The 23,729-nt window shown below is 42.8% G+C and overlaps 1 protein-coding gene across 1 annotated transcript in view; it reads left to right on the top strand.

Annotated features, from left to right (window-relative positions):
- WDR44 (WD repeat domain 44) overlaps nucleotides 1-23,729 on the top strand; it is a 150,325-nt gene that overhangs the window by 33,644 nt on the left and 92,952 nt on the right. Inside the window, exons 3-7 of the mRNA XM_029606697.1 lie at nucleotides 9,688-9,762; nucleotides 10,839-11,487; nucleotides 13,158-13,288; nucleotides 13,437-13,538; nucleotides 15,376-15,512. Coding sequence (XP_029462557.1) covers nucleotides 9,688-9,762; nucleotides 10,839-11,487; nucleotides 13,158-13,288; nucleotides 13,437-13,538; nucleotides 15,376-15,512 — 1,094 coding nt within the window. The remainder of the gene's footprint in view (nucleotides 1-9,687; nucleotides 9,763-10,838; nucleotides 11,488-13,157; nucleotides 13,289-13,436; nucleotides 13,539-15,375; nucleotides 15,513-23,729) is intronic.

The following is a 23,729-nucleotide window of genomic DNA, read 5'->3' as shown; positions in this document are numbered from 1 at the left end:
CTTCTATCAGATACGTCATGGGAACTGCATCTCCTCTTGGCCAGTTTGAATGTACAATCACGTGTATGGAATTTGGGTTGTTTATAAAAGAAGGGAAAAGGGCATAGTGTTAAATTTCCCTAATCTAGCAGTGTAGTTATCGGAAGGTGAAAGGTAATTTTGCTGATCAAACTGGCATTGCTACTCCCCTACACAGGTAATTAGTATGCTGACACTCATCACCTTGAAAAATTGTAATTGCATTCCTGGCATTATTAAGTAGGTCAGGAGTTACTGCATTCCTACAGTATTCTGCGTCCAAACCTTGCGTGTGAGAGGGAAGAGAGTCCGAAGTCACACTCTCGAAAGGAGTAAGGGTTTAAAAAGCAACTAAATATTGCTTAATTTTAAGCTTTGAGTCTTTAACATTGCTACTGGTTATTTACTTGTTTCATCATGGACTATATTCCAGCTGTTTCAAATGAATTCTTAAGAGTTTAAATTGCTGAAATCTGTTACAGCTTGATACAATGTCATTTTTTAAAATTTGTGACTAAACAGTTTACTTTAATGTACTCAGTTCCTCCTCGAAGTCCAAAGTTTAATGGGTATTAAATGTAAATACAAATAGTATAGTACCTTGGTCAGCATGCTAAACTTTACATCTGCCTGTTTTATGTATCAGAGTGTGCAGAGTTTACTGTTTTTCACCTTGCCACTGTTATACAAGAACTAACTAAATTAAGAAGTTCAAGCTTTTTTTTTTATATATATTATGACTTGTCCTATTCCACAAATTAATGTAAGATTAATTATCAAATTGAAAATTTGTAGTAATAATGAAATAAATAAGATGGAGCTTTACCAAAGTTAATCATTATTTTGAGAATCTACATTATAGAAATTAATAAAATGATGGATCTTAATGAAAGTACTTAGTTTTTCTGCATCTGTCTTATGGTTTTATGGATTCCTTACAGTGATTTTGCAAATTACTTTCTTTTGTGTGCAAGTGAAAGAGAGATTGCATATTCCCTATAATGTTAAATGTATGGCATTGGATTATATAAGTACTAAGGTACTTCAACAGACTCTACACTGCCCACAAGAAAGGGCCAAAGTAACGAGTCAGCTAAGCAGCTAGAGGGTATGGCAGAGCAACTTCCAGAAGAGAAAATGCCAAGGAAGAAGAGTGAAGGTTTGCTTTTGGGGGTCTGGGCTCCAAACCACGCTACAAAGGCCTTTAGATGGTTGGCATAGTTAGTATAGAGGCTCAGAGGAGTTAAGATTTGTTTAAACTTAGTGTTTGTAATGCTCCTCTGACTGATGTTGAGTTAATAAAGCTTGTATATAAGGACGCAGATGGTATGTGCCATTCTTCTGTATGGGTGGCAGTGAGTGGACATAGCCAGAATGAATCCTGTCAGATATGTTGGCAATAAAAGGATATGTATTGCCCTGAAGTGAGCAAGTGGTTTGTCCCTCCTCCAAACTATCCAGAGGGGAAAAAGGGGAAAGGAAATTCCCTCCTCCCCCCCCCCCCCCTTTTCCCCCAGGAAAGCAGGAAGTAGCAGCTGCCAGGTAATTAGTATTCTGCACTTGGTGGGTATTTTGGTTTTGTGTTTTACAGAGAGAGCCACGAATACAGATCTGTTTTTGTGGTTGACGGACCAACGATAACAGCAACAACTCCACCAGTGATTTCTGCAGTAATTCAGCTGGTCCAACAGCAGTAGGGAAAGCCCAAGGTGAAGTGATCTATCAACTTCTCCGGCAGCAACAGCTTATTTAGCAAGGGGCCATGACTAGCCCTCTGACTCCAGAACCCAGAGGGGCAGCTCTTTTATGGTGGAGGCAATATTGATGAAGATGGGCTTTTGTAACCACCTTTTGAGAAGACTGCAGAAATGGTTCCTTGACCCTGATACCAGTAGGCCCTACTCCTGACAGTGTGCCTCACAGGGGAGGCAAGGCTGTCTCCTGGGCCCTGGACAGGTCCTGTGCTCTGAACTATGGAGAAATTAGAGCTGCTGTATTAGACCAGCTAGGCCTCATACTTGAATCCTACAGGAGGCTCCTCTGGTCACTACGATTCTTGACAGGCATCCGGCCAAATGCCATGGCCTAGCAACTCCAGAATCTTTGTTGGTATTGGCTGAAACCAGAAGGCAGGACTGATTTTAGGAGCAGCATAAGTCGTCAGGAAAAAGATTTTATAGGGAACTTGTTTCCTTCCCTGAACCCCCAGATGCAAAGGTGACTTCAGCCATCACTGACTGATGTCCTATCTGGTATTCCTTAACCAAGTGCTACTGGGATGCCAAATTGGTAACGCAGGATTGGAGGATAGGCAAGGGGGGAAAACCTGGGACATGTGCATGGGGAGATCCTGGAGAGAGCCAAAGCTGACGACCTGGTTCCCCTTGACTTAAAAGTATTCAGGAGTAGAGCAAAAAGCCAATTGCTGAGGGTCACCAGATGGCTTTACACTGCTTTTCCTATGGGCAGCCTAGACCTTTCAGGTGTGACTGCCCAAATATTGGCTTCTGCATTGCGGGTGTTTGTTAGGGACCTCGGCAGTGGCACAAGGGTAAAGCCCATGGTGGTGGAAGGAGTACGCTCGGAGGTGCTAATAGACTCTGTTCCCAGACAGTTTGGGCAGCAATGTTTAAACCCTAATTCTAGTGAGATAATGACCTGATTAGCTTGCAATTATGTACATGAAGTACGCATGTGACCCAGGAAGTCCAAGGACTAGAAATGTAGAAGAGGGTTTCTGTCATAGGCGACCTACCCTTCCCAGTGATGGGCAGAGATTGGGAGATATTTGGAGAGTTACTGAGGGACAGGTACAACTTTATCATTCACATTCAATTGCAGAAAGGAGCAGATCCCAGGGAAAGCCCCTCTTAGCACCATTTTTAACTTCCATCTGGAGTTATACCATTCCCAGAGAAGATCCTTTGAGTATTGGGTACAGTTCTGGTCGCCCCATCTCAAGAAAGACCTAGCAGAGCTAGAAAAGGTGCCAAGGAGGGCGACAAAAATGATAGCGACTGCGCAGGCTAGAACTCTTCAGCTTGGAAAAGAGAGAGCTAATGAGAGGGACATGATAGTTTATAAAATCATGAGTGGGGTGGAACGGGTAAATAAAGGTGGTTGTTTACCCTTTCAAATAATACTAAAACAAAAAGACACTCCATAAAATTAATAACCAGCGGAAAGTACCTTTTCACTCAGCGCCCTATCAAGCTGTGGAATCTGTTGCCAGAGGATGTGATCAGAGTGACTAGCATAGTGGGGTTTAAAGGAGATTTGGAAAAGTTCATTACACATTATTAGCCAAGTAGATTAAAGAAAACTATTACTATCCTTGGGAGTGAGTAACAGGAATTAGATCTGCTTTATGGAATCTGCCACATATTTGTGATCTGTGTTGGCCACTGGTGAAGACAGGATGCTGAGCTTGATGGACCTTGGTCTGACCCAGCATGGCTGTTCTTATGATAAGTGCCTAATAGATATAGCCTTGAGATTATACCAGCAGTATGCAGCTACTTATTTGAATGGTGTGTTTATCACACACCAGACTGGGAATCTCGCTTCCCTTCCCTACTCATACAAACATGGTAAAAAAAATAAAAAAAAATAAAAAAAAAAAATATATATATCTGCATGGTGGTTGAATTAAATTAAAAATATCAATTGGAGAATTACTAGGTAAAGCTAAACTGCCCAGTGGCTTTTTTTTTTTTTTCTTTTGAAGCAGGGGTGTTTGGAGTCCACACTCCACAAGAAGGGACCAAGACACATAGCTGTGTGAGCAGCTAGATTATGTAGTAGAGTAACTGTCAGGAGAAAAAGTGATGAATCAGGGAGTGGGTACACTTTAAGGAAAGAAAAGGGCCCTGGAACTTGGAGTCTGGAAAAAAGGGTTCATTAAGTGTGTAGAAGAAATGACAATATTTACTAATAATTTACAAGTTTTGCCTGCAACTGTAGGAAGTAGCAGTAGGTTGACTAGGATGGTGGCTGAGCTGGACCAGAAAACAGGTACTTCACAGCATTCTAAACTGGCATTAATTCAAGATAAAGCGGTTGCTCACCATAAACTTGAAAGTCTGGAAAACTAAACTAAGCACCAAAATATGTAAGATTTCTTAATTTTCCTAAAACCACCACTTTACACACTTGTTGACTTGCTCAAGAGGTACTCAAGATACCTTGCCTTCAGGAAACTGAGGTCCACAAGGTGAAGAGATGAGAGAAGACTAGCCGTTTATGGACAAATTACATAGATCTTACAGGGCTGTTGGAAAGTTATGCTAACTGCGTTTGCTCTTGAGCAAGGTTTTAATGGAATCGAATTATATGCTTGTTCTTTCACTTCAGGGAAGTTATTTCTTGGAATACAATTTTTGCATTTTCTTGTTTAGGATTATACAGGATAGAAGGAAACAAAATTTGCATCCAGAACTCATTTTTCTGTTGCTGAATTTCTGTTGAAATTATTTCTGTGTAATTGTGTAATAAAATATAATAATATATGTCTTCTACAAACCCATTCGGCTAAAATCTATTAATACTCCTGGTGAAGTTTTGTTCCTGATGGTTCTTTCTGCATTATTGATTGATATCTGTATATTGATAGACACTTCTTTTAATGCTGAGAATTGTAATCAAGTTGGCAATTTAAATTTTGGCTGCCAGTTAGTGGTATTTCCTTTTGTAAATTTTCCTTTTTCAGTATTGCTCTAATTTTTTGATCTTGGATCCCCTTTTTGTTGTGTGGCCTACAAAAGTGAAAATATGTTTTAGATATTTTCTGGGACTCATGAGCCAATCTTTCTGAGATGCTGTAACAAGCATATGAAGATTCACTTCATCCTCTCACAGCTGTCACATTATACATAGTGTAGGTATATGTATGTGTGTGTGTATCTATTTTTATTTATTTTATGTAAAAACATTTATTTTATGTAAAAACATTTACTGATAACAATCTCTCTATGCTACTAGCAACTTAAAAAACTTAAACAATACACTTCAAGCAACAAAAGCAAAAAAAAAAAATGCAGCACAGCAACTCTTCTCCAAGTTTCACGTTAAGACTTTTGTGTATATAGAGTTAAATACCAAAAGCAGATGACATCAGCCATGTTTTTAATTGCTTCTGAATAGGTAAAGACGGGCCTCAATTTAGCTGTAGGAAACTACCTAGAGCGCTAATATCCAGGACAAAAAGGAGCCTTTTCTCTGCTTGCTTTAGGACCACGTGCCAGCAGTACTTCAAAGGGACAATGCCATGGCAGTTTGCCTATGGGCGCTAAAATCTTAAATCCGGCCCTGCCTGTATATGCACAAAAATGATATCCTGGTGTCATGGTCTCTCGCCAACCAATCAGCTGTTGAACATTTTGCCAAGTAGCAAGCAAGCAATCACACTGCCAGCCAGCACAAAGTTCCAGTTTTGATTCTCTTCAGGTGGGTGAAAGGAGAAAACACAAAGAGGCAGACACCACAACCAGACAGGCAGAGAAACCAGAGAGAAATGGAGACCCACACAGACACATCACACTGGTACACCACACAGGCACACTCGAACAAACAGACACATATATCCCACACCCAGACTCAGATACTGCACACCCAGAGGTAGAGAGATAGATACTTAGTACCTACTCACACAGAGAGACAGATACGCCACATCCATCCACACAGACACACACCACACCATGGTCAGACTGAGAGACAGATGCAGTCCGAGATACACAGACCACACCAGATACATGCAAAAAAGCCCAAAGATATATACATCACACCCAGAGATATAGATATATGACCTTACATAAAAAATAGAGATACACAAACCCATGCCCAAACAAAGAGTGACACACCCACCACATCACAATAGGAGAAATGCAGATATCCTATAACCAGACACACCACATTCAGACACAGGCAAACAGAGCACACCAAACACTGAGACTGACATCCCACACTCATACAGGACCAAAGAGAGAGACACCACACCACTGTACACAGAAGGAGAATCCGATCACTCCATACACACACATACCATGGAATGGGTACTTGTACTAGAAATTACGTTTCAGCTCAACTTCACTCACTCCAGGCAGCAGAAAAGCATGTAGCCTGACAAGCTGCAGCAATTGTATCCTTCTCTTTCTACCAGCCTATCTATGTGTTGGGGGGAGGTGGATTAAGCTAAATGTGCAGCTACACAGCTCCTGCCTCCTCCACTCATTCCAATCCCTGGTATCATGTTGTGATTTTGTGGGGATCAGCAATTTCCATGGGAAGGGGCAGATTTTGTGGACCTTCACACAGCATCGCAGGCAGGGCCGGTGTGTCCTATTAGGCAAATTAGGCGGTCTCCTATGGTGCCAACCATTAGGGGGGGCGCTGAAGAGCAGCCATGTGGGGCTGCGAGCAGAGCCTATCCCGTTCGCGGCAAAGAGGAGTAGAGATTCGGCGGGCCGCAAATGAGGTAGGCGTTGGGACTGTGACCAGGGGTGTCGGGCGCAAGGCAGAAGGTTCGCTTAGGGTGCCTAATAGCCTTGCACTGGCCTTGGTCGCAGGAGGCCAGGTGCCCTGATTATGTGACATTGGAAATGTAATTGTAGATACACTTTTGGTACATTTAGAGAAAATGACATCATCTGTTGGATTATTCTTCAACTTAGAATGTTATTCATGACAAGTTTTAACTATAAGGGCCATGCAGTTTTTAATCCCTTATTGCTGAATTGTTCTGACTGATTACAAACCTTTTAATAATCCAATGTGTGTGTGTGGATTCTTCTAAATGAAATTCCACACACACACAGAGATTGTATTATTGTTACTGAGGGTTTGTTCAGAGATGTCAAGGGTGGTCTACTCCTAAGAGTGACATTTAATGCCCCAGTGAGTTAGAGTGAAGACCAAAGAGTGAGATTTTGTAGGTAAAGCATCCAGGATATAAAAATCTGAAAGATATGTGGTGTTACTTTACAGATGAAAGGAGCAATTCAGAATATTTAGTTTTTGAGTTCTTATGCCCCTCACAGTTACATGCCAGGCAGGGGATGGATGACTGTCAGATTATTCACCATGCACACACAAACGTGTGCACCCGCATACACATATATGCATACATACATGCACACGCATTCACACGCTCTTACTTTTCTTCTGCCCTCCTCTCCTCAGGGTAGAATGAGCAAGGAGAAACAATCACAGCAGCGTAATTCTCTTTTTTTGAGAATTTGCTTGAAACAGCAAGAGAACCAAAAAAGTAAAAATAAATTAAATCAAATGACTGGCCCCTATCTCTCCCTCCTGCCTCTCAAAGACTCTGCCCCCCCCTTCCCACTGTCACACTGATCTTCTCCCATTACAGTACTTTGCCTGTCTTTAGCACAAAGTCTGGAATGAGACTGTCAGTCAGTAGACAGTGAAGATTAAGTCCTCCTCCTTAAGGATGTCACTGTCTGGAGGATCAGAGCTGCCTAAAAACCTCACGAGATACAAGAATTTCCCCAGTGTGCTGGAAAGCAGGTGAAAGCAAAGTATAGCATTATTTCCACCTCCCCACACCACCACCACCTTCTAAGAGTAAGCCAGAAGGAAAGCTGCTAGGATCAGTGGCACCTTCACAATCTGGCAGTTCCTCCTTAAGTGTCTCCCAGCTCTCTTTTTATTTTATTTTTTTTTTTTAATGTTTAATGATTGTCTCCCTCTCCGCCCCATTTGTGCACCCCTGGATTAATGTGTGCTATTGTCACAAGTTACTGAGCTTTCAGACAAGTATGGGAACAGAGTTAACAGACTGAGCAAGGGACAGTACCCAATCCACTTACAAAAATAATATTACTTAAAAGACTTTATTCATACTTGCTTCACAGCAATACAGATGTAAAGAGAGTGTACTTAAACTCTGAAAGTATTTCTGGAAAGCAGGAGGTAGCTTTACAGTCTAAAACAGAATCTTCTTTCTTGAGAAATGGATATTCAGTTTATACCTCAAAAGTTTCGTTGACATGCTGAATTTAAGACATGAACTAAACTGGTTTTTAATAATTTCACTGACACTTTAAGAAGAGCTGTTTTTATAGCTATTAAAGAGCAAATTAGAACATAGATCAATGATACAGGAAATGCAGTGCATAAAGAAATATTTTATTTATTTAAAAAGTTTCTAGTCTGCCAAATGCAACAAAGTTGTATAAGGCAAATTACAGAAAAATACATAGAACTGCTATTAATACACACACACCACAGCAAATGCTTTGAAATTAAATCACATCAAATTAGAAAGATACAACTTGGTATAGAATGCAGAGGTAATATGTTTTTTGTTTTTTTTTTTCATAAATATAAAATTGGAAAATCCTTTATGCCATCACAGTTGGGGTACTAGTCAGCTGGAGTTGTGACCCTGAGGCCAAGAATGACCAATGCACTGGAACAGTGGGAGGCCATTTTCTGCCCAAGATGGCCACCTTTCCCTTGGGTTGAGCACTTTTGAGTTTTGGTGGCGAGCAGTGCTTAGATGGTAGGCCTGGAACCAGGACTAAGCAGGAATTCAGTTGGAAGCACAAGCAAACACTGGAAACAGGAAGACTAGATGAGGACTAATCAGCAGATCCAAAGAAGCAAGGGATACTCCAGAGTTAACTTGGTGAGATGCACTTTGGAAGCAGGACTCCCAAGGGTGCTAGAGAATGAGAACTAAGCTCTGGAAATGTGAAAATTGTGTCCAGACAGAGAACAAGGTGGCAGCCAGCAGAAAGACTGGGGCCAGTGAGCTGGGAGGAATGACTGGGATAGTCCCAGAAGCCCACAAAGGCCCGTGCTGGCGGGAAGCAAGAATTGCCCATGGTGACACCAACCCAACTGTGCAAATTAAATTTAAATTAATAAACTAATAGGAGGTGTGCCCACAATCAGCATTTAAAATTAAAAATATTTGTTTTATGCTAGGAAAATTGTGTCTCTTCAAAATAAAATAATTCATTTGGGATGTACAATTCAGCATTTTTTTGTCTGCTTTTACTAAGTGACTAGATGAATTGGAGTACTGTTTAACTTCTGTTCTTTAATCAGTAGCTGGTTTTATACATGGCATCCCTGTGCTTCAAAATATGCCATTCATCACAAGAAAGTTTGTTATGGTATTATATGGGGTGGGTACTCTGAAGGATATGAGATTTTAGAGGGAAAATAATGAAAAAAAATATGTATGTTTATATTTTATATTGTGTATTACATATCTGAAACTGTGTTTTGAAATTCAATAAAATAAAGTTTAAGCATACACGTTTTTCAAAAATCCTATACTTCTTTAAAGAACTCTCCAGATACATTTTGTTAGAGGTGAATGCTTTTGTCTCTCTTAGAAAGCTAAATATAGTGTCCTAGACATGGTGCTTCTTCAGATTGGGGTTTGCAGAAAGAAACTGAGAAACAACTTCAGTTCCAACCTGTATTAAATAAGATGCTGATCTCTAAGGTGCGGTTTACCTTCTTTTCTCACCTGACAGTGGTTAAACTCCTACTCCCACCCCAAACACAACATGTTCTGAATAGTTAGCAACTGCAGTAACTGTTTTTTTTATCTACATTTGGTCATAAGCAAAGTTTTTGTTTGTGTTTTTTTTTTTTTAAGGGAAAGAGTCTTACTGATCATATATGCTTTTTCAGGAAGTCCACAACAGCACAGAAAAGCATGGGCATGAGCCAGTGATTATAGAACAGAAGCAAGATGACTCCAAAGAGGTTTGTTAAACTTGATAGTTGAATTCTAGAAATGAAATGTGCGTTCAGTAAGCCTGCCTGACCCACTTCTCCTTGACTGTTATTTGTCTCCTAGCTCTTCACATTCTTTTGCTTAGGTTTATCAGTCCGTCCCATTATTTGTACCTCGCTTACCATTTATCCTCTTCAGCCTTTTGAAAACGTATCTTCATTTTTTAGACTGCTGATGTGCTGCTTTTCCCTGTCTCTGAGTCTGCGTTTGTAGAGTATTACTGTAGCTGTTATATGAATCTTTACTCTCGGAGAAAGACCGCAGCCCTGGGTTATCCAGCTTCCCCCCACCAGTCATGGAAGTTATTTCAGATACTTGCTGATTTTTACATGAAAGAAATTAGATTCTCAGAAGTCCAGTATCCCATTAATTATTGTGTCTTTGCTTTTCAAGTAGCTGCTTTGTGGGTAGAAAGCTGCCTTTCAAGGTTTCTGACCTGCATAGTCTGACAGTTTATTTTTTCCTTTGTCGTAAAGTCACTATATTTAGTTATTGAACGGCTTCATTACTCTGCTGTAATTTTTTATTAGCTCTCACTTGGCTTCTGTTGTTGCTATAGTTTACAGCCTACAGTAGCTTTGGGTTCAGCTCTCCTTCCAGGTATTTTTTTAAATAGTTAAACTGACATAAAGCTTTTATCTGTCAGCATTACCCTTTATTTTTATTTTAGAAGTGTATGTGCATATTTATATGTAAAATTAATACACATATTAAACACAGAAAAAAAATCTTATATAGGAAAACTTTCCTTTCCTCTCTCAGCACCACAATTCTGTACTTTATAGATGTGTTCTTTTGATCTATCTGAGCCTATTTCTGGTTTAATTGCAAAGAAAATCCACAGCCTAGTGATAAAATATTGGAAAGAGGCCTAAAATATTTATCTACCCTTTTTTTTTCCCCCTTTGGTTGCTTCTTGGATATCCTGCCCAGTGTAGGGCAAGAATGACATCAAGCAGTTAATGCACTGGTTGGTGATTCTTATTGTTAATTTTATAAAAATGCTAAAAGTGTCTTTTTTTTTTTTTTTTTTTTTTTTAATAAGATTATTGAACGTATTCTACAAGAAAGCCAGAAGTCAAGCGAAGTGGAAGATGAGCATTTGAGCCCCACTGATAAAGTACTCGTTGATCATATTTCAGATACAGATACTTTGTGTGCTGAAACAGACCTTCTTAGAAATATTCCTGAATTGTTAATTACAGAAACAGCACTCTCGGAGGATATCAAAGACTCTCTAAATAAGAATTCTGATGAGCAAACTGAGACCAATCCCAAACAGCTTTACTCTCCAGAGGATGTTTCAGAGACCCAAACAGATAAAATTACAAAATTAGCAGACATTATAAGTACAGCTCGAGAGCTTCACATCGTAGAGACAGTTAATACTTCTGAAAAACAAACAAACAATGGGGAAACAGAATCGAAAGAAGACCTGGAAGAGCAGCAGATCTTGGATTCCTCACCTACCAAAGATTTATGTAGTACAGAGCAAATACCTCCTGCCAAGCCTGCAAGACAAATGACTGTGGAGCCAGATATAGTTGCTAGCACTAAGAAACCCGCCCCAGCCCGTCCCCCGCCTCCCGTAAGCGCTGCTCCTCCTAGGCCGCCTCCACCATCCAGGCCTGCCCCACCACCACGGAAAAAGAAGAATGAACTAGAATTAGAGGGACAGAAATCATGTTTAGAAGGTCAGTATAGACTTTTTAATTCTGAAGTGTGTGGTTTTATCTAAGTGGTACAAGAAGGAAGGTTAAGGTAGTGTAGATATGTGCTCAAAAGTTCTGTTTTTTCTCTTTCTAAAATGTATAATCTATTCTTTTCCTACATCATGTGGAGATTGGCAGTAAAATAATAGCATCTTGCATATTTGATGCCACACTTTTTTTTTTTTTGTCTACTAACAATCTCATGAGATGCTATATTTTTTTGTCTACTAACAATCTCATGAATATTCATACTTTTGTAGCTATCTTGAGTAAGAGGGTTCTTACTTTCTCAGATTATAGTAAGAAAAGAAAATAACAGTGAAAGAGGTTGTCTTTTTTTTTTTTTTTTTTTTTTGTTTGGTAAAAGGCCAGAATACAAGCCATTCATTTTTATTGACTGAGTTGCTGGAAGCATGTTAATACCTAGGAAATTCTGGTGACATTTAGTAATGTGCTACTTTAGTGTAAAATTGTATTTTTCCCTAATGTTTTGAAGTTCACAGTGAGGGTTTTCATTTATCTACTTTTTTTATATATATATAGTATACAGTTTTACAGATTAAGGCAGTAACTTTCAAACTGACGCGCCTGCACACATGGACACGTCCATTTTATAACTTACGCGCGTGTTATAAAATCGGCTACCTATGCGCACAATTTTATGTCAACACGAATCCTGTCTCGAGCACGTAAGCGGGGGGGGGTGAATTTTAATAGGCGCACATGGCGACACAAGAGGTCTATTTCCCAGTTCCTTCCCAGTTCACCCCAGTAAAGGAGTAGACTTCCTAAACCCCTACCTAATTTGCCTCCCTTTTACCCTACTAGCCCCAACCCCTAAAACCTTGCTGAATACTTTTTTTTTTTTTATTTAATTACTTGCTTCTGCCGGAATCCCACAACCGCGTAAGTTGCGCGGTTGTGGGATTCCGGCGGGCGCTATTGCGTGTAACTGACTTCATGGATGCAGACACTGCCCCTTTTTTCGCCAAACCTTTTTTTTATCCGCATACCGGGAGATACGCACGCCTCTTAAAATCCACGTGGCCCAGTCACATGCGTTTCTCCCGAATTTGCCGTGCTTAGGGCTTTTAAAATTCGCCCTTTAAACAGTAAAATGAATCCTTTGCAACAAGAAAGTTCTGAAACTCCAAGTTTTTTCTCCAAGTTCATCCCCCCTGTTCTATGTAAGACACTATAATCTATTCGTTATATTGTCATTGTAATTGTTGAAATGTGAACCGAAGTGATTAGTAACATTGTTACCTGAACTGCGGTATATAAAACTGTTAAATAAATAAATAAATAAACTTTTAGGTTTTGAGTAGAGTTTGGGCCCAGTTGGAACGCTTTACCTTTGGGACATATATCTTGAGGAAATATCTTATTATTGTGTATTAAAGGATCCACTGAGATGTAACACAAACATCTGTAGAATGATTTAAAAATTATAAAATTTGCATAGCTGTGAACATAAGGTTAACACCAATTGAATTTGAATTTGACAGGAATGTAGGAGAAATGATGAAACACTACTTCTGACACTGATCATTGCTTAAGATTGTACAGCCTCCATTTGTCATCTCTCAAGAGGCTAGTGTGTATATTTTGTTTGCTGTCAACTTGGTTTTCTAATATTAAATCTTTTACAGTTACAAGGGACAGTTTTACTTCTGGTGGTCTCTTATCGCCAAATGCTGCCACAGAGGGTTTGAGCAAAGATTCACAGCATTCTTTGGACTTAGCTAGTGCAACTAGTGGAGATAAAATAGTTACTGCTCAGGTTAGTATGCTTCCTGCTTAATTTGTTGCAAAATGTGTTTCTCTAAGACATCACATCACATCACCCCACTCCACCACACAAACACACTCATACAGCCAATTAGCAATTTTAACTATTGTAATTTTATGTAATCCAAATTCATTTGCAGGAAAACGGAAAAACAGCAGATGGACAGACAGTTACAGTTACAATTGAAACTCTTGGTCCTCAAAGACCCCGATCTAATTCTGGAAGAGAGCTGACAGATGAGGTAGTAATTCAATCGCCTAATAGTTTGGTCAAGAGTGGGGATGACTTGTATTTCATAGTCACCAGCCTTCGAAGCGAAGATGTTACCTTTTGTTGCTCATGAACACTTTGCTCATCTTGCATGCCATCCAATAAAGTTACCAGCTGACAAAAGCTGTTTAATGAATGCACAGCTCTGAGTGCTGCCTCTTGCTGTCAGCATGCTTTGTATAACTGCTGGCTAGCACTAACAGGCCAGTTTTTAGATTAGTTCATTCATTTGTTCAGTTATTTGAGAAAGTTGGATTATTTATGCCATACGTTTATTTACTTCAGCACAGTGCTTTATTGCAGTTTTTACAATGCTGCTTTTTAGCATGGTACTGTCTTTGATGGTGTGGCAAGCAAATTAAGGACAGTTATAATAATTTATTATTTGACAGAAAAACAGTTGCATTTACATGCGAATCAAAACTTTTGCATATTATCCTTTGTGCAGGAAAGTATAGTTGTAACTGTTAGGGGACTGATTAAAATCTTTTGTATAGCTCCATATTATCTGGGCCTTGAATGAAAAAGCTGTAATCGTCCCCTCGCGCCCCCCCGCCCATTTAATATTTGGAAACATGAATTGGCATTGGGATACATTCTGTCCTTACAGGACTCAGCTGTAAATTTTATTAACAAATGTACATTTTCATTGATTCTGTGACATGCTGATCTTTTTTATGTTGAATACCCAAATTGAACCTGTTTTGACTTTGTTCTGGCTAGTAAAAACATGCCAAATTAATAAAAAGAGAGGTGTAGAGACATAAGTGTTTTAAATATTACGGTGATCTATAATATCAGTGTCGCTTTTGCAAATCATTGTGATCTTCTTTTGGAATGATGGTATATAAAATGCTTACATAAGTAAATGTCATAAATCTCACTTTACATAACCAATTCATTGATAAAAACGGTGGTGGCCGTTTTGTGAGAGATCTTGTCAGAGTTGGTTATGTTACATGAAAATATTATGTGACCCCCTAAGGAAGACAGGCTTTCCTGTTGAAAGATAGGCCTATGTCGGGCATGTTAGAAATTCGTTTGAATGTTGGTGTTGGGTGGTGAATTCATGAAAAAGCTAAGTAATATTTCTCCTTCACATGGTGATTGTTTTGGCTGGGGATTGCTTGTGGAGTGTTTATGATACATTGAAGTTTATATATGCATAATACCTTTTAGCGAACTGGCAAGTGATTGCTTTATTTGAAAATGCCTGAAGTCCATTGCATGGCAAGAGACATCAGATAAAGTTCAGCACTTTGTTAGCTCTGATGCCATGTTTGTTATAACAAATTGTAAAGTGAGATTCATGACATTTGTCTTTACACCTCTTTTTATTAATTTGTATTATTGCATGTGTTTGGCTGAATTTATTTTCAGCATATATTAATAAAGACATGATACATACAGTAGCCAAACTATCAAAGGATTTGAATTGGATCTTCCATGAATGAGGAACTTGACTGACTTTGAATGCTCTGTTTGCTCATAGACTTTCCAGTCTGTCTCTAAAATATTGATTTATCAGAGCTAGATGAGCATAGAAAAATCTGACTGCTAGATAGATCTCTTTCTTTGGAATGCTAAAATGTTTGCAAAGTGTTCTGAAAATAATATAGCTGTGAATTTAACTTATATAATGCAGAGATGTTGTGAATCACAAATTTGTTCACTGACTGACTCATCTGGTTATATGAAACAAAAGCTCTTGTCGTTTTTTGTCATCTGTAAAAATGTCATGTGATAGGCATTTAATTGAAAACTTTATCAATACAAAGCTCTCAATATATTGTTGTACTTCACTATAGGAGATTCTAGCAAGTGTAATGATAAAGAACCTTGATACAGGTGAAGAAATACCATTAAGCCTAGCAGAGGAAAAGCTGCCAACAGGCATTAATCCCCTGACTTTACATATTATGAGAAGGACTAAGGAATATATAAGGTATGACCAGAATTTGGTTCCAGATGTTTATCTCTTACAATATATATTCAAGTGGTATGTTTTTGGGGTTTTTTTGTCCTGATCTACCAGTGTTTCATTTTTTTAAATTTTATAATAATAATAGGGGTTCACTAAGTAAGAAGCAGTATGTTTTTTAGCTATCCAACTGTTTAGCAAATGTGCTGTCTTTGCAATTTTGTTTTAGTAATCTTGATAACGAGGGGCTAATAGCTATTGTATAGTGTAGGTGAGCGCTACAATTGCACCCTCTCAAAGGTCTGCAACTACAATAGACATTTAGGACCAAATTTTCAAATACGACACATTTAATGCCTAAGTCTTTTGAGTGAATAGTCTAAGTAATTTTGAGTGAATTTTGAAAGACCAATTTCACAATTCAAGTGCATAAAGTAATTTTCAGACTGCTGGATGCTTATGAGTTCTGTGTCCAGTAATATGAATTTATGCTTCTGTGCCCCTTAATTGGCATGGTTTATGGGTAGAGCCATACAAAAGCATTGCTAGGCATGTGAACAGAAACAGATTACCTTCATCAACCAATGAGCCATATGAAATACAGCAAACCACAGTCATCAAAAAATATTTCAAACTAATCCTAACTTGGTGGAAAAAAAAATACATAAAGGAAAAATACAGATTATGGTCTGAATCAAGATATGATTATTTTCAAAATTTCACAAAATACAAACTTTTAAAGCATACAAATACTCATAGCAGACTTTATGATAATTAATAAGGCACTTTAGGAATTCAGAAACACTGCCAAACAATACTAATATTTTTTAATGTAAAGTTGGTGTACATTGCTGCTAGAGTAACAGTCCAGATAATGTTCCTGTTTAATCTGTGTGGGAGATTGCTGATTCCCTTTTATCCACATGGCATTGCTATAACCATCTTGCAGGGTCTACTGGTCCTGCGCAAATCAAACAGTCTGCGATCTTTCACACAGATTAGTAGGATCATTTCTCCCTGCTAGAACACCTTCATTTGTGCATGCTTCAAAATGTGGTATAGAATTTACAGATGTGTGCAAATGTTTAGGCACCACTGGTCAAATTGTGTTTCAATGAATTTCTAAGTGAATAGTAGCTGACTCAGCTTCTGTATAGTACAAAGCTGAATATACATCAACATGAAGGAATCAACAACTATAAATAGATATAAAGATTTAAATTTTTAATTAATATACACATTTTTTTATTGTAGAACATCAATTTAAATTAAACAAATACTTAAATTGTTAAATTGTATATTTACAGTGCTTGATTCCTTTATGTTGATGTATATTCTAATATTGGAATCTTTTATTTGTACCTTCATGTGTTAATGTATAAAGCTGAATATGAAATCTTTATGCAATTTTTAATGCTAAATTACTATTTGCTGATTTTAACAGGTTAAAAATAGTGAAAAAGTGAATATGGAATGTGCAAAAGTTTGGAAACTCTTCCAGTTGATTCATTTTTTAAAAAATTTAAGGCCCAAAAGACTGACTTATTTAGGCCTTCAGTTAGTCAGGTGAAGACAATTCCATGGTAGAACAAATACTTAGACCCTTCTAACCTTCAGGTTGATTGATCTGTCTACTGTCAACAACTATGGGCTCCTCTAAGCAGCTGTTTGAGTATTTGAAAATAAAGATACCATATTGACTCTTACAAAGCAGAAGGCTGTAAAAGAAAATGTCTAAAACATTTCCAGCTAGTAATTTCAATTATCAAAAACATATTTAAGAAATAGAAGTTACAGTATCTTGTATAGTTGTGGCCAAATAGTTCAATTTTCATTTCATCAGTCCAGAGCACTTTGTTCCAAAAAGTTTCAGGCTTATCAAGGTTTTGTTTTGCAAGTTTAGACCAGTGTTTCCCCAACCAGTGTGCCCTCGGACCTGATCAGGTGTGCCATGGAAAAGTCACCATTGGCTGATGCTCAGATCCAGACCAACGCTTGGGCTCTGTTTTCAACACTCACAACAACAAGAGACACCACTGGTGGCTCTTAAACTTGTAGGAATACTTTTCTGAGAACATGTGTTCTCCTAGGGCAAGCAGGATGGTAGTCCTCACATGTGGCATAATCGGATGGAGCTCGGCACGGAAAACGTTTGTCAAAGTTTCTATAAACTTTGACTGGCTGACTGAGCATGCCCAGCCTGCTGTTATCTGTCCGTCCACGCAAGGTCCCCCTTCAGTCTCTTCTTTTTCGTGGTGCACTAGCCTCGTGGTTATGGAGCTCCAAGTTGGTTTTTTTTGCTGTATTTTCGGGGGGTTTTCCTGGGTCGGGTCCCCCTTCATGGTCGGTTCCTTCAGTAGGTACCCTTGGCTTTTACCTTTGCAACTCGCAGTCATTCCTGACTCCTGCTTCTGGGTCCCCATCGGATATCGACCGTGTGCTGGCCTCTTTTTTTTTTTTTCCAATTGCGTCATCGGGTTTTCGATGGTACCCGCAGACCATGTCCCTCACGGATCCGCATGAGATATGTATCCTCTGCCTGGGAGCTTTGCACGATGTCTGAGGGTGTTTGTGCAGGTCAAATGACCCTCACAGGGCATCGTGCTCACCTGGACAAATTGAGAAGCTTTTTGGTTCTCCAAAACCCTCCACTTCGGCGTCTGTATTCTCCACGCCGAAGTACCGCAGGGAACCATCCCCGTCCCTCCACTGCCGGTCCCGCTCTCCAGTACCCCTAAGGATCGGGGAGAAGGGAGATCAATCCTCTGTGGTCTCTCCCCTTAACCTCGGGATCATCATCGTCCTCGGTGCCAAGGAAAGACCGGGCTGAGCGCCAGAAACCCAAGAAGCATCAACAGCGGTCACTGTCCAGACACGATTCCGGTTCCAGAGCAACATCGGCGGCTGCTGAGCCGTCATCGAAGCAGCACCGGCTAATGGAGGCCCCATCCTCCAGTGCCCCCGGTAGCCCAAGGTGTTCCCCACCAGCACCGGTGCTGGGTATCGTGCCCACTCATGATTCCTCTGAGGGTGTGCCGGCGATGCCTCATCCCCCTCCATCAGTCCTTACCACACAGGACTTCCAGGAGGAGTTGGACCGCAGGGTGCAATTGGCGGTGCTCAAGCATCGAGCTGCTGGCGCCACCGGCCCCCATACCAGTGCCCAAGCCTCCGCCTTCCATACTTGCGCCTCTGCTGGAGCGTCTGGACATCCTTCTTGGCGCCCTACCGACGCAGACGATGCCCAAGAGGCCACTGATGCCCTCCACAAGAGCGATCCCGGGTCCGAGGAGGAGGGTGAGGCCACGGGGACCGGAATACCCCATCGACGCCGTCAGTGACCCCGCAGCCTTCCGTGCCTTTGGGGCCTAGGCCTGGTGCCCCTCTCAGTCCCTGCCCTTGGCGTCTGGACTTTAGTGAGGAGGAGGGCCCCTATGACTCCTCGGACGCATCATCCGAGTTCTCCAACGACCCCCTTTCCAGAGCCTTCCCCTTTGGAGGAACGGCGTCATTCACCAGCTTTGTAAGGGCCATGGCCAAAGCCATCCCCTTCTGTCGGAGAAGGATACCAGTTATAAGATGCTGGAGGTCTTCCAGTTCATCGTTGCCCCAAAAGAGATAGTGGTAGTGCCGGTCCACGACATCTTTAAGGAGCTCCTCCTCCGCATGTGGAAACACCCGGTATCGGTTGCCCTGGTGAACAGGAAAGCTGATGCAACTTCTCTGGTTCAACAGGCTGTGGGCTTTGAACGGCAGCACTTACCCCACCAGTCCACTGTGGTGGAGTCTGAACTCAAGCCCAGAAGCTCCTAGACACATGCTTCTGTGCCTCTGGGGTTCGAACACAGGGAGCTCAGTGGGATTGGGAGAAAGATGTTCCAGGGGGCTATGCTGATGGCCCGTATTGTGGCCTACCAGCTGTACATGACACAATACGACCGTAACTTGTGGAAGCAGGTCCAAGAGTTTGTGACGGGCCTTCCCCAGCAAAAGCAGGAGTCCCTTATGGCCATTGCCACGCTGGGTCTTGAGGCAGGTAGCTGGAAGTCAGATCTACCTAAGACGTCTTTGAACCCGCAGCCCACCTAGCCACCGGGGGCGTTGGCGCCAGATGGCTGGCTTGGCTCAGAACCTCTGATCTCCGACCGGAGGTTCAGGACAGGCTTGCGGACCTCCCCTGCACAGGAGAGAACCTGTGTGGGGACAAGGTGAAAGAGGTCATGGCGCAACTGAAAGATCAGCATGATACTCTTCAGCAACTCTCCAGCAGCCCATCTGATAGGCCCTTCCATCGCCAGGAAGTCTTCCAGGCTGGGCTCTTGCAAGCCCTTCTACCAACCAAGGAAATACCTCCCTCCAGCTGCCCGTACTCAGCCACCTTGGCCCAGTCCCAGAGGCCACGGCCAGCAATAGCTGGTACAGAGGGCCCAACCAGCCCCCCAGCAGGTCCCATCTGCTGGTTTTTGACTGGTGACTAGGGGGCACGAGCCAAACGCCGGTTCCCATGGCGGCCGATTTCCCCAAGTCGGTGGCAGGCTCCTTTGCTTTGCCCACAGTTGGGAAGCGATCACTTCGGACCATTGGGTCCTCTCCATTATCCGCCAGGGCTAATGCCTGAACTTCAGCAGGCTCCCAGAGACAACTCCCCCCATGTCCATTGTGGGATTCGTCCGCCCATTAAGTCATCCTCCAATCGGAACGTTCTGTCCTTCTAATGGCATGCACTATAGAACTGGTTCCCCGTGAACAGTGGGGGCACGGCTTCTTCTCAATGTACTTCCTCATTCAGAAGAGGAATGGCGGTTTGTGCCCCATTCTCCACCTCAGAGCGTTAAACCGTTTTCTAGTAAGAGAAAAATTCAAGATCATCTCTCTGGGCATGCTGATTCCGCTCCTCCGGAGAGGAGACTGACTCTGGTCCCTCACTTGAAGGAGGCTTACACCCATATTGCAGTTGTCCCCAATACAGGAAGTACCTCCACTTTCTGGTGGGGTCGGCACATTTTCAATACAAAGTGCTACCCTTTGGGCTGGCATCAGCCCCACGCGTCTTCACGAAATGCTTGCCGGTGGTGGCTGCCTACCTCAGGCGTCGCTCGGTCCACATCTTTCCATACCTGGATGATTGGCTAATCCAGAGCAATTCGCACTCCGGGGCCATGAAAGCTCTAGCCTTGACAGTAAACACCTTACAGACTCTGGGGTTTGTTATCAACTTCCCCAAGTCTCATCTCAACCCGTCTCCATGGCTGGACTTCATCGATGCCAGGTTGGATACGGCACAAGCGAAAGCTTTTCTGCCCAGGGATCAAGCAGTCACCCTCTCTCTTTGCTGGCTACTCTCATTCACAACAAAGCGATGGTACCAGCCTGTCTGCTGCTCAGGCTGCTGGGCCATATGGTGGCCTTAGTCCACATGACCCCCCCTTGGCCCGCCTCTGCATGAGGGGCCTGCAGTGGGCCTTGCGGTGTCAATGGCGGCAGGCATCCCAGGATCTGGAAGTGCCAGTGATGGTCACAGACCCTCTCTCTTTCCCTAGCCTGGTGGGAAGCCCTGTCCAATGTGGAAATAGGACTCCCATTCCAGCCCACTCCACCCCAGGTGAACCTCACCACCGACGCATCGCCTCAGGGAGGGGAGGGCCTTTAGACTGTGACTGAGTCCCCGTTACCAGATAAACTTTCTGGAGTTGCGGGCGATCCGGTACTCCCTGTGGGCCTTCCAGGTCAGGCTGTCTTGCAAGGTTGTCGTCATCAGATCAGACAACCTGGTGGCGATGTACATCAACAAGTAGGGAGGCACGAGTTCCTTCCCCCTCTGCCAGCTGGCGTTACAGGTTTGGGATTTGGCACTCTCCAAGAAAAATGTATCTGCAGGCCACATACCTGCCAGGCCACCTAAACACATTGGCGGACTGCTTCAGCCGGTCCTTCCAGCCACACGAGTGGTCCCTGAACCCAGCAGTAGCAGCCAGCCTATTCCGTCGCTGGGGCAATGCCGTACATGGACCTGTTTGCCTCTCCCCAGAATCACAAGGTGAGCATGTTCTGCTCCCTGATTCTGGGGAAGGACCATCTGGCCTGCGACACGTTCTCCCTTCACTGGAGACAAGGTCTCATGTACGCGTACCCCCCCCCCCCCCATTCCGCTTCTCTCAAAGACTCTGATGAAGCTGTGAGAAGATGAGGGGACAATGATCTTGTGGCACCCTCCTGGCCAAGGCAGTTGTGGTTTCCTCTGCTCCAGGACCTGTCCATGAGCGCACCGGTTCCGCTGGGGACAGCTCCCGACCTCCGATCACAGAACCAGGGCACCCTGTTCCACTCGAACCTCTGGGCCCTGGCCCTCACGGCGTGGATATTGAGCGCATGATCCTCCAGCCCCTGCAGCTCTTGGACGGGGTCTCTAGGGTCTTGATTGAATCCCAGAAACCTTCCACTCAAAATCTTACAGCTTAAAGTGGAAGCATTTCTCTGCCTGGTGCAGGGGCCATGGAATGGACCCTTTCTCCTGCCTGCTCCCCCGCCTGCTGGATTATCTGTGGCACCTATCCGAATCTGGCCGCCAGACCAGCTCGGTCCAAGTACACCTCAGTGCCCTCGGCGCTTACCACCAGGGGGTCGCTGGTGTGCCCATCTCATTCCAGCCACTGATCAGGCTTTTTATGTGGGGCCTGGTTCAGCTGAAGCCCCCATTTCGCCTGCCGGCAACCTCATGGGATCTCAACTTTGTCCTGGCGAGGCTCATGCTGCATCCATTCGAGCCTCCTAATTCCTGTGACCTGAAGTTCCTCACCTGAAAAGTTATGTTCCTGGTGGTGATCGCTTCCGCCTGCAGGGTCAGTGAGATCCAGGCTTTGGTTACATACGCTCCCTACACAAAAGTCTTCCATGATCGTGTGGTGCTGCGCACGCATCCAAAATTTCTGCCGAAGGTGGTGACTGCTTTCCACATCAACCAGTCAATTATCCTTCCCACATTCTTCTCATGGCCTCATTCCCACCCGGGTGAACGTGCCATTGACATCCTGGATTGCAAGCGGGCGCTCGCTTTTTACTTGGACCTTACAGCGAGCCACAGATAGTCCACCCAGCTCTTTGTGTCTTTTGACACCAACAGGCTGGGAGCAGCAGTGGGGAAACAGACAGTTTCCAACTGGCTAGCAGTTGCTATGAGCAAGCAGGGTGAAAGCTCCCTCTGTGCGGGCTATGGTGACGTCAGTGGCCCATCTGTGTGCGGTCCCCGTCGCCGAAATCTGCAGAGCAACAACCTGGAGTTCTCTCTACACATTTGCAGCACACTACTGTCTTGATAGGGATAGTCGCCAGGACGGCGCTTTTGGCCAATCTGTCCTCCACAATCTATTCCAACTGTTCTCATTGTGCTCTCTGTGGGGCCAAACTGTCCCTGAGTCCCACAGTGCCACAGTTCTGTTGTGCCCATTGGTACCTTGTTCGGCCACTATGGGTCCCTCTGACCACAAGGGGCAGTCTGGAGCTCTGTAATCACCCACATATGAGGTCTACCATCCTGCTTGTCCTAGGAGAAAGCGCAGTTGCTTACCTGCAACAGGTGTTCTCCTAGGACAGCAGGAATGTTAGTCCTCAGGAATCCCGCCTGCCTCCCCACGATGTTGGGTTCGCCTTCGATTCTTGCTCATATTTTTTGCTATATTGCGAGACTGAAGGGGGACCTTGCATGGACACACGGATAGCAGCAGGCCATGCTCAGTCTGCCAGTCAGTTTCCCGTGCTGGGCTCCATCTGATGTCACCCACAAGTGAAGACTAACATCCTGCAGTCCTAGGAGAACACCTGTTACAGGTAAGCAACTGTGCTTAATAAGTCATGCATGCCTCCTCTTTCTAGCTGTAGCATGAGACCTGGAGTATGTAATTAATGGGGAGCATGCAAGGCATGGATACCTGGGACCTGCTTTGTGCAGCACACTTTGCACACAGTGCCACCTCATCTTCCTTGTCTTTGAGTCCTTTCAGCCTATATCTTATCCCTAGGCTGAATGAACAGGGAAAGTGTACACTGAGCACTGCATGTGATTCACTTTGAGTATTGGGAACAGCAGCTCTGGCAGCCATATGAATCAGCAAAGGTAACTAACTTAGCCATCTGTGCACACCACACCGGCTTCTTTCTTCTCCTGCACATATATAGAGGGAACTGATGCATTGTGATGGGGTGAAGACACACTTGAACCTATCTCTTCCTTTGTTTTAAAATTTG

The sequence above is a fragment of the Rhinatrema bivittatum genome, chromosome 6 (genome assembly GCF_901001135.1).
Source record: "Rhinatrema bivittatum chromosome 6, aRhiBiv1.1, whole genome shotgun sequence".
Classification (NCBI taxonomy): domain Eukaryota; kingdom Metazoa; phylum Chordata; class Amphibia; order Gymnophiona; family Rhinatrematidae; genus Rhinatrema; species Rhinatrema bivittatum.
Note: the sequence above shows the minus strand (reverse complement) of the source record. Positions and strands in the feature narration are given on the sequence as shown.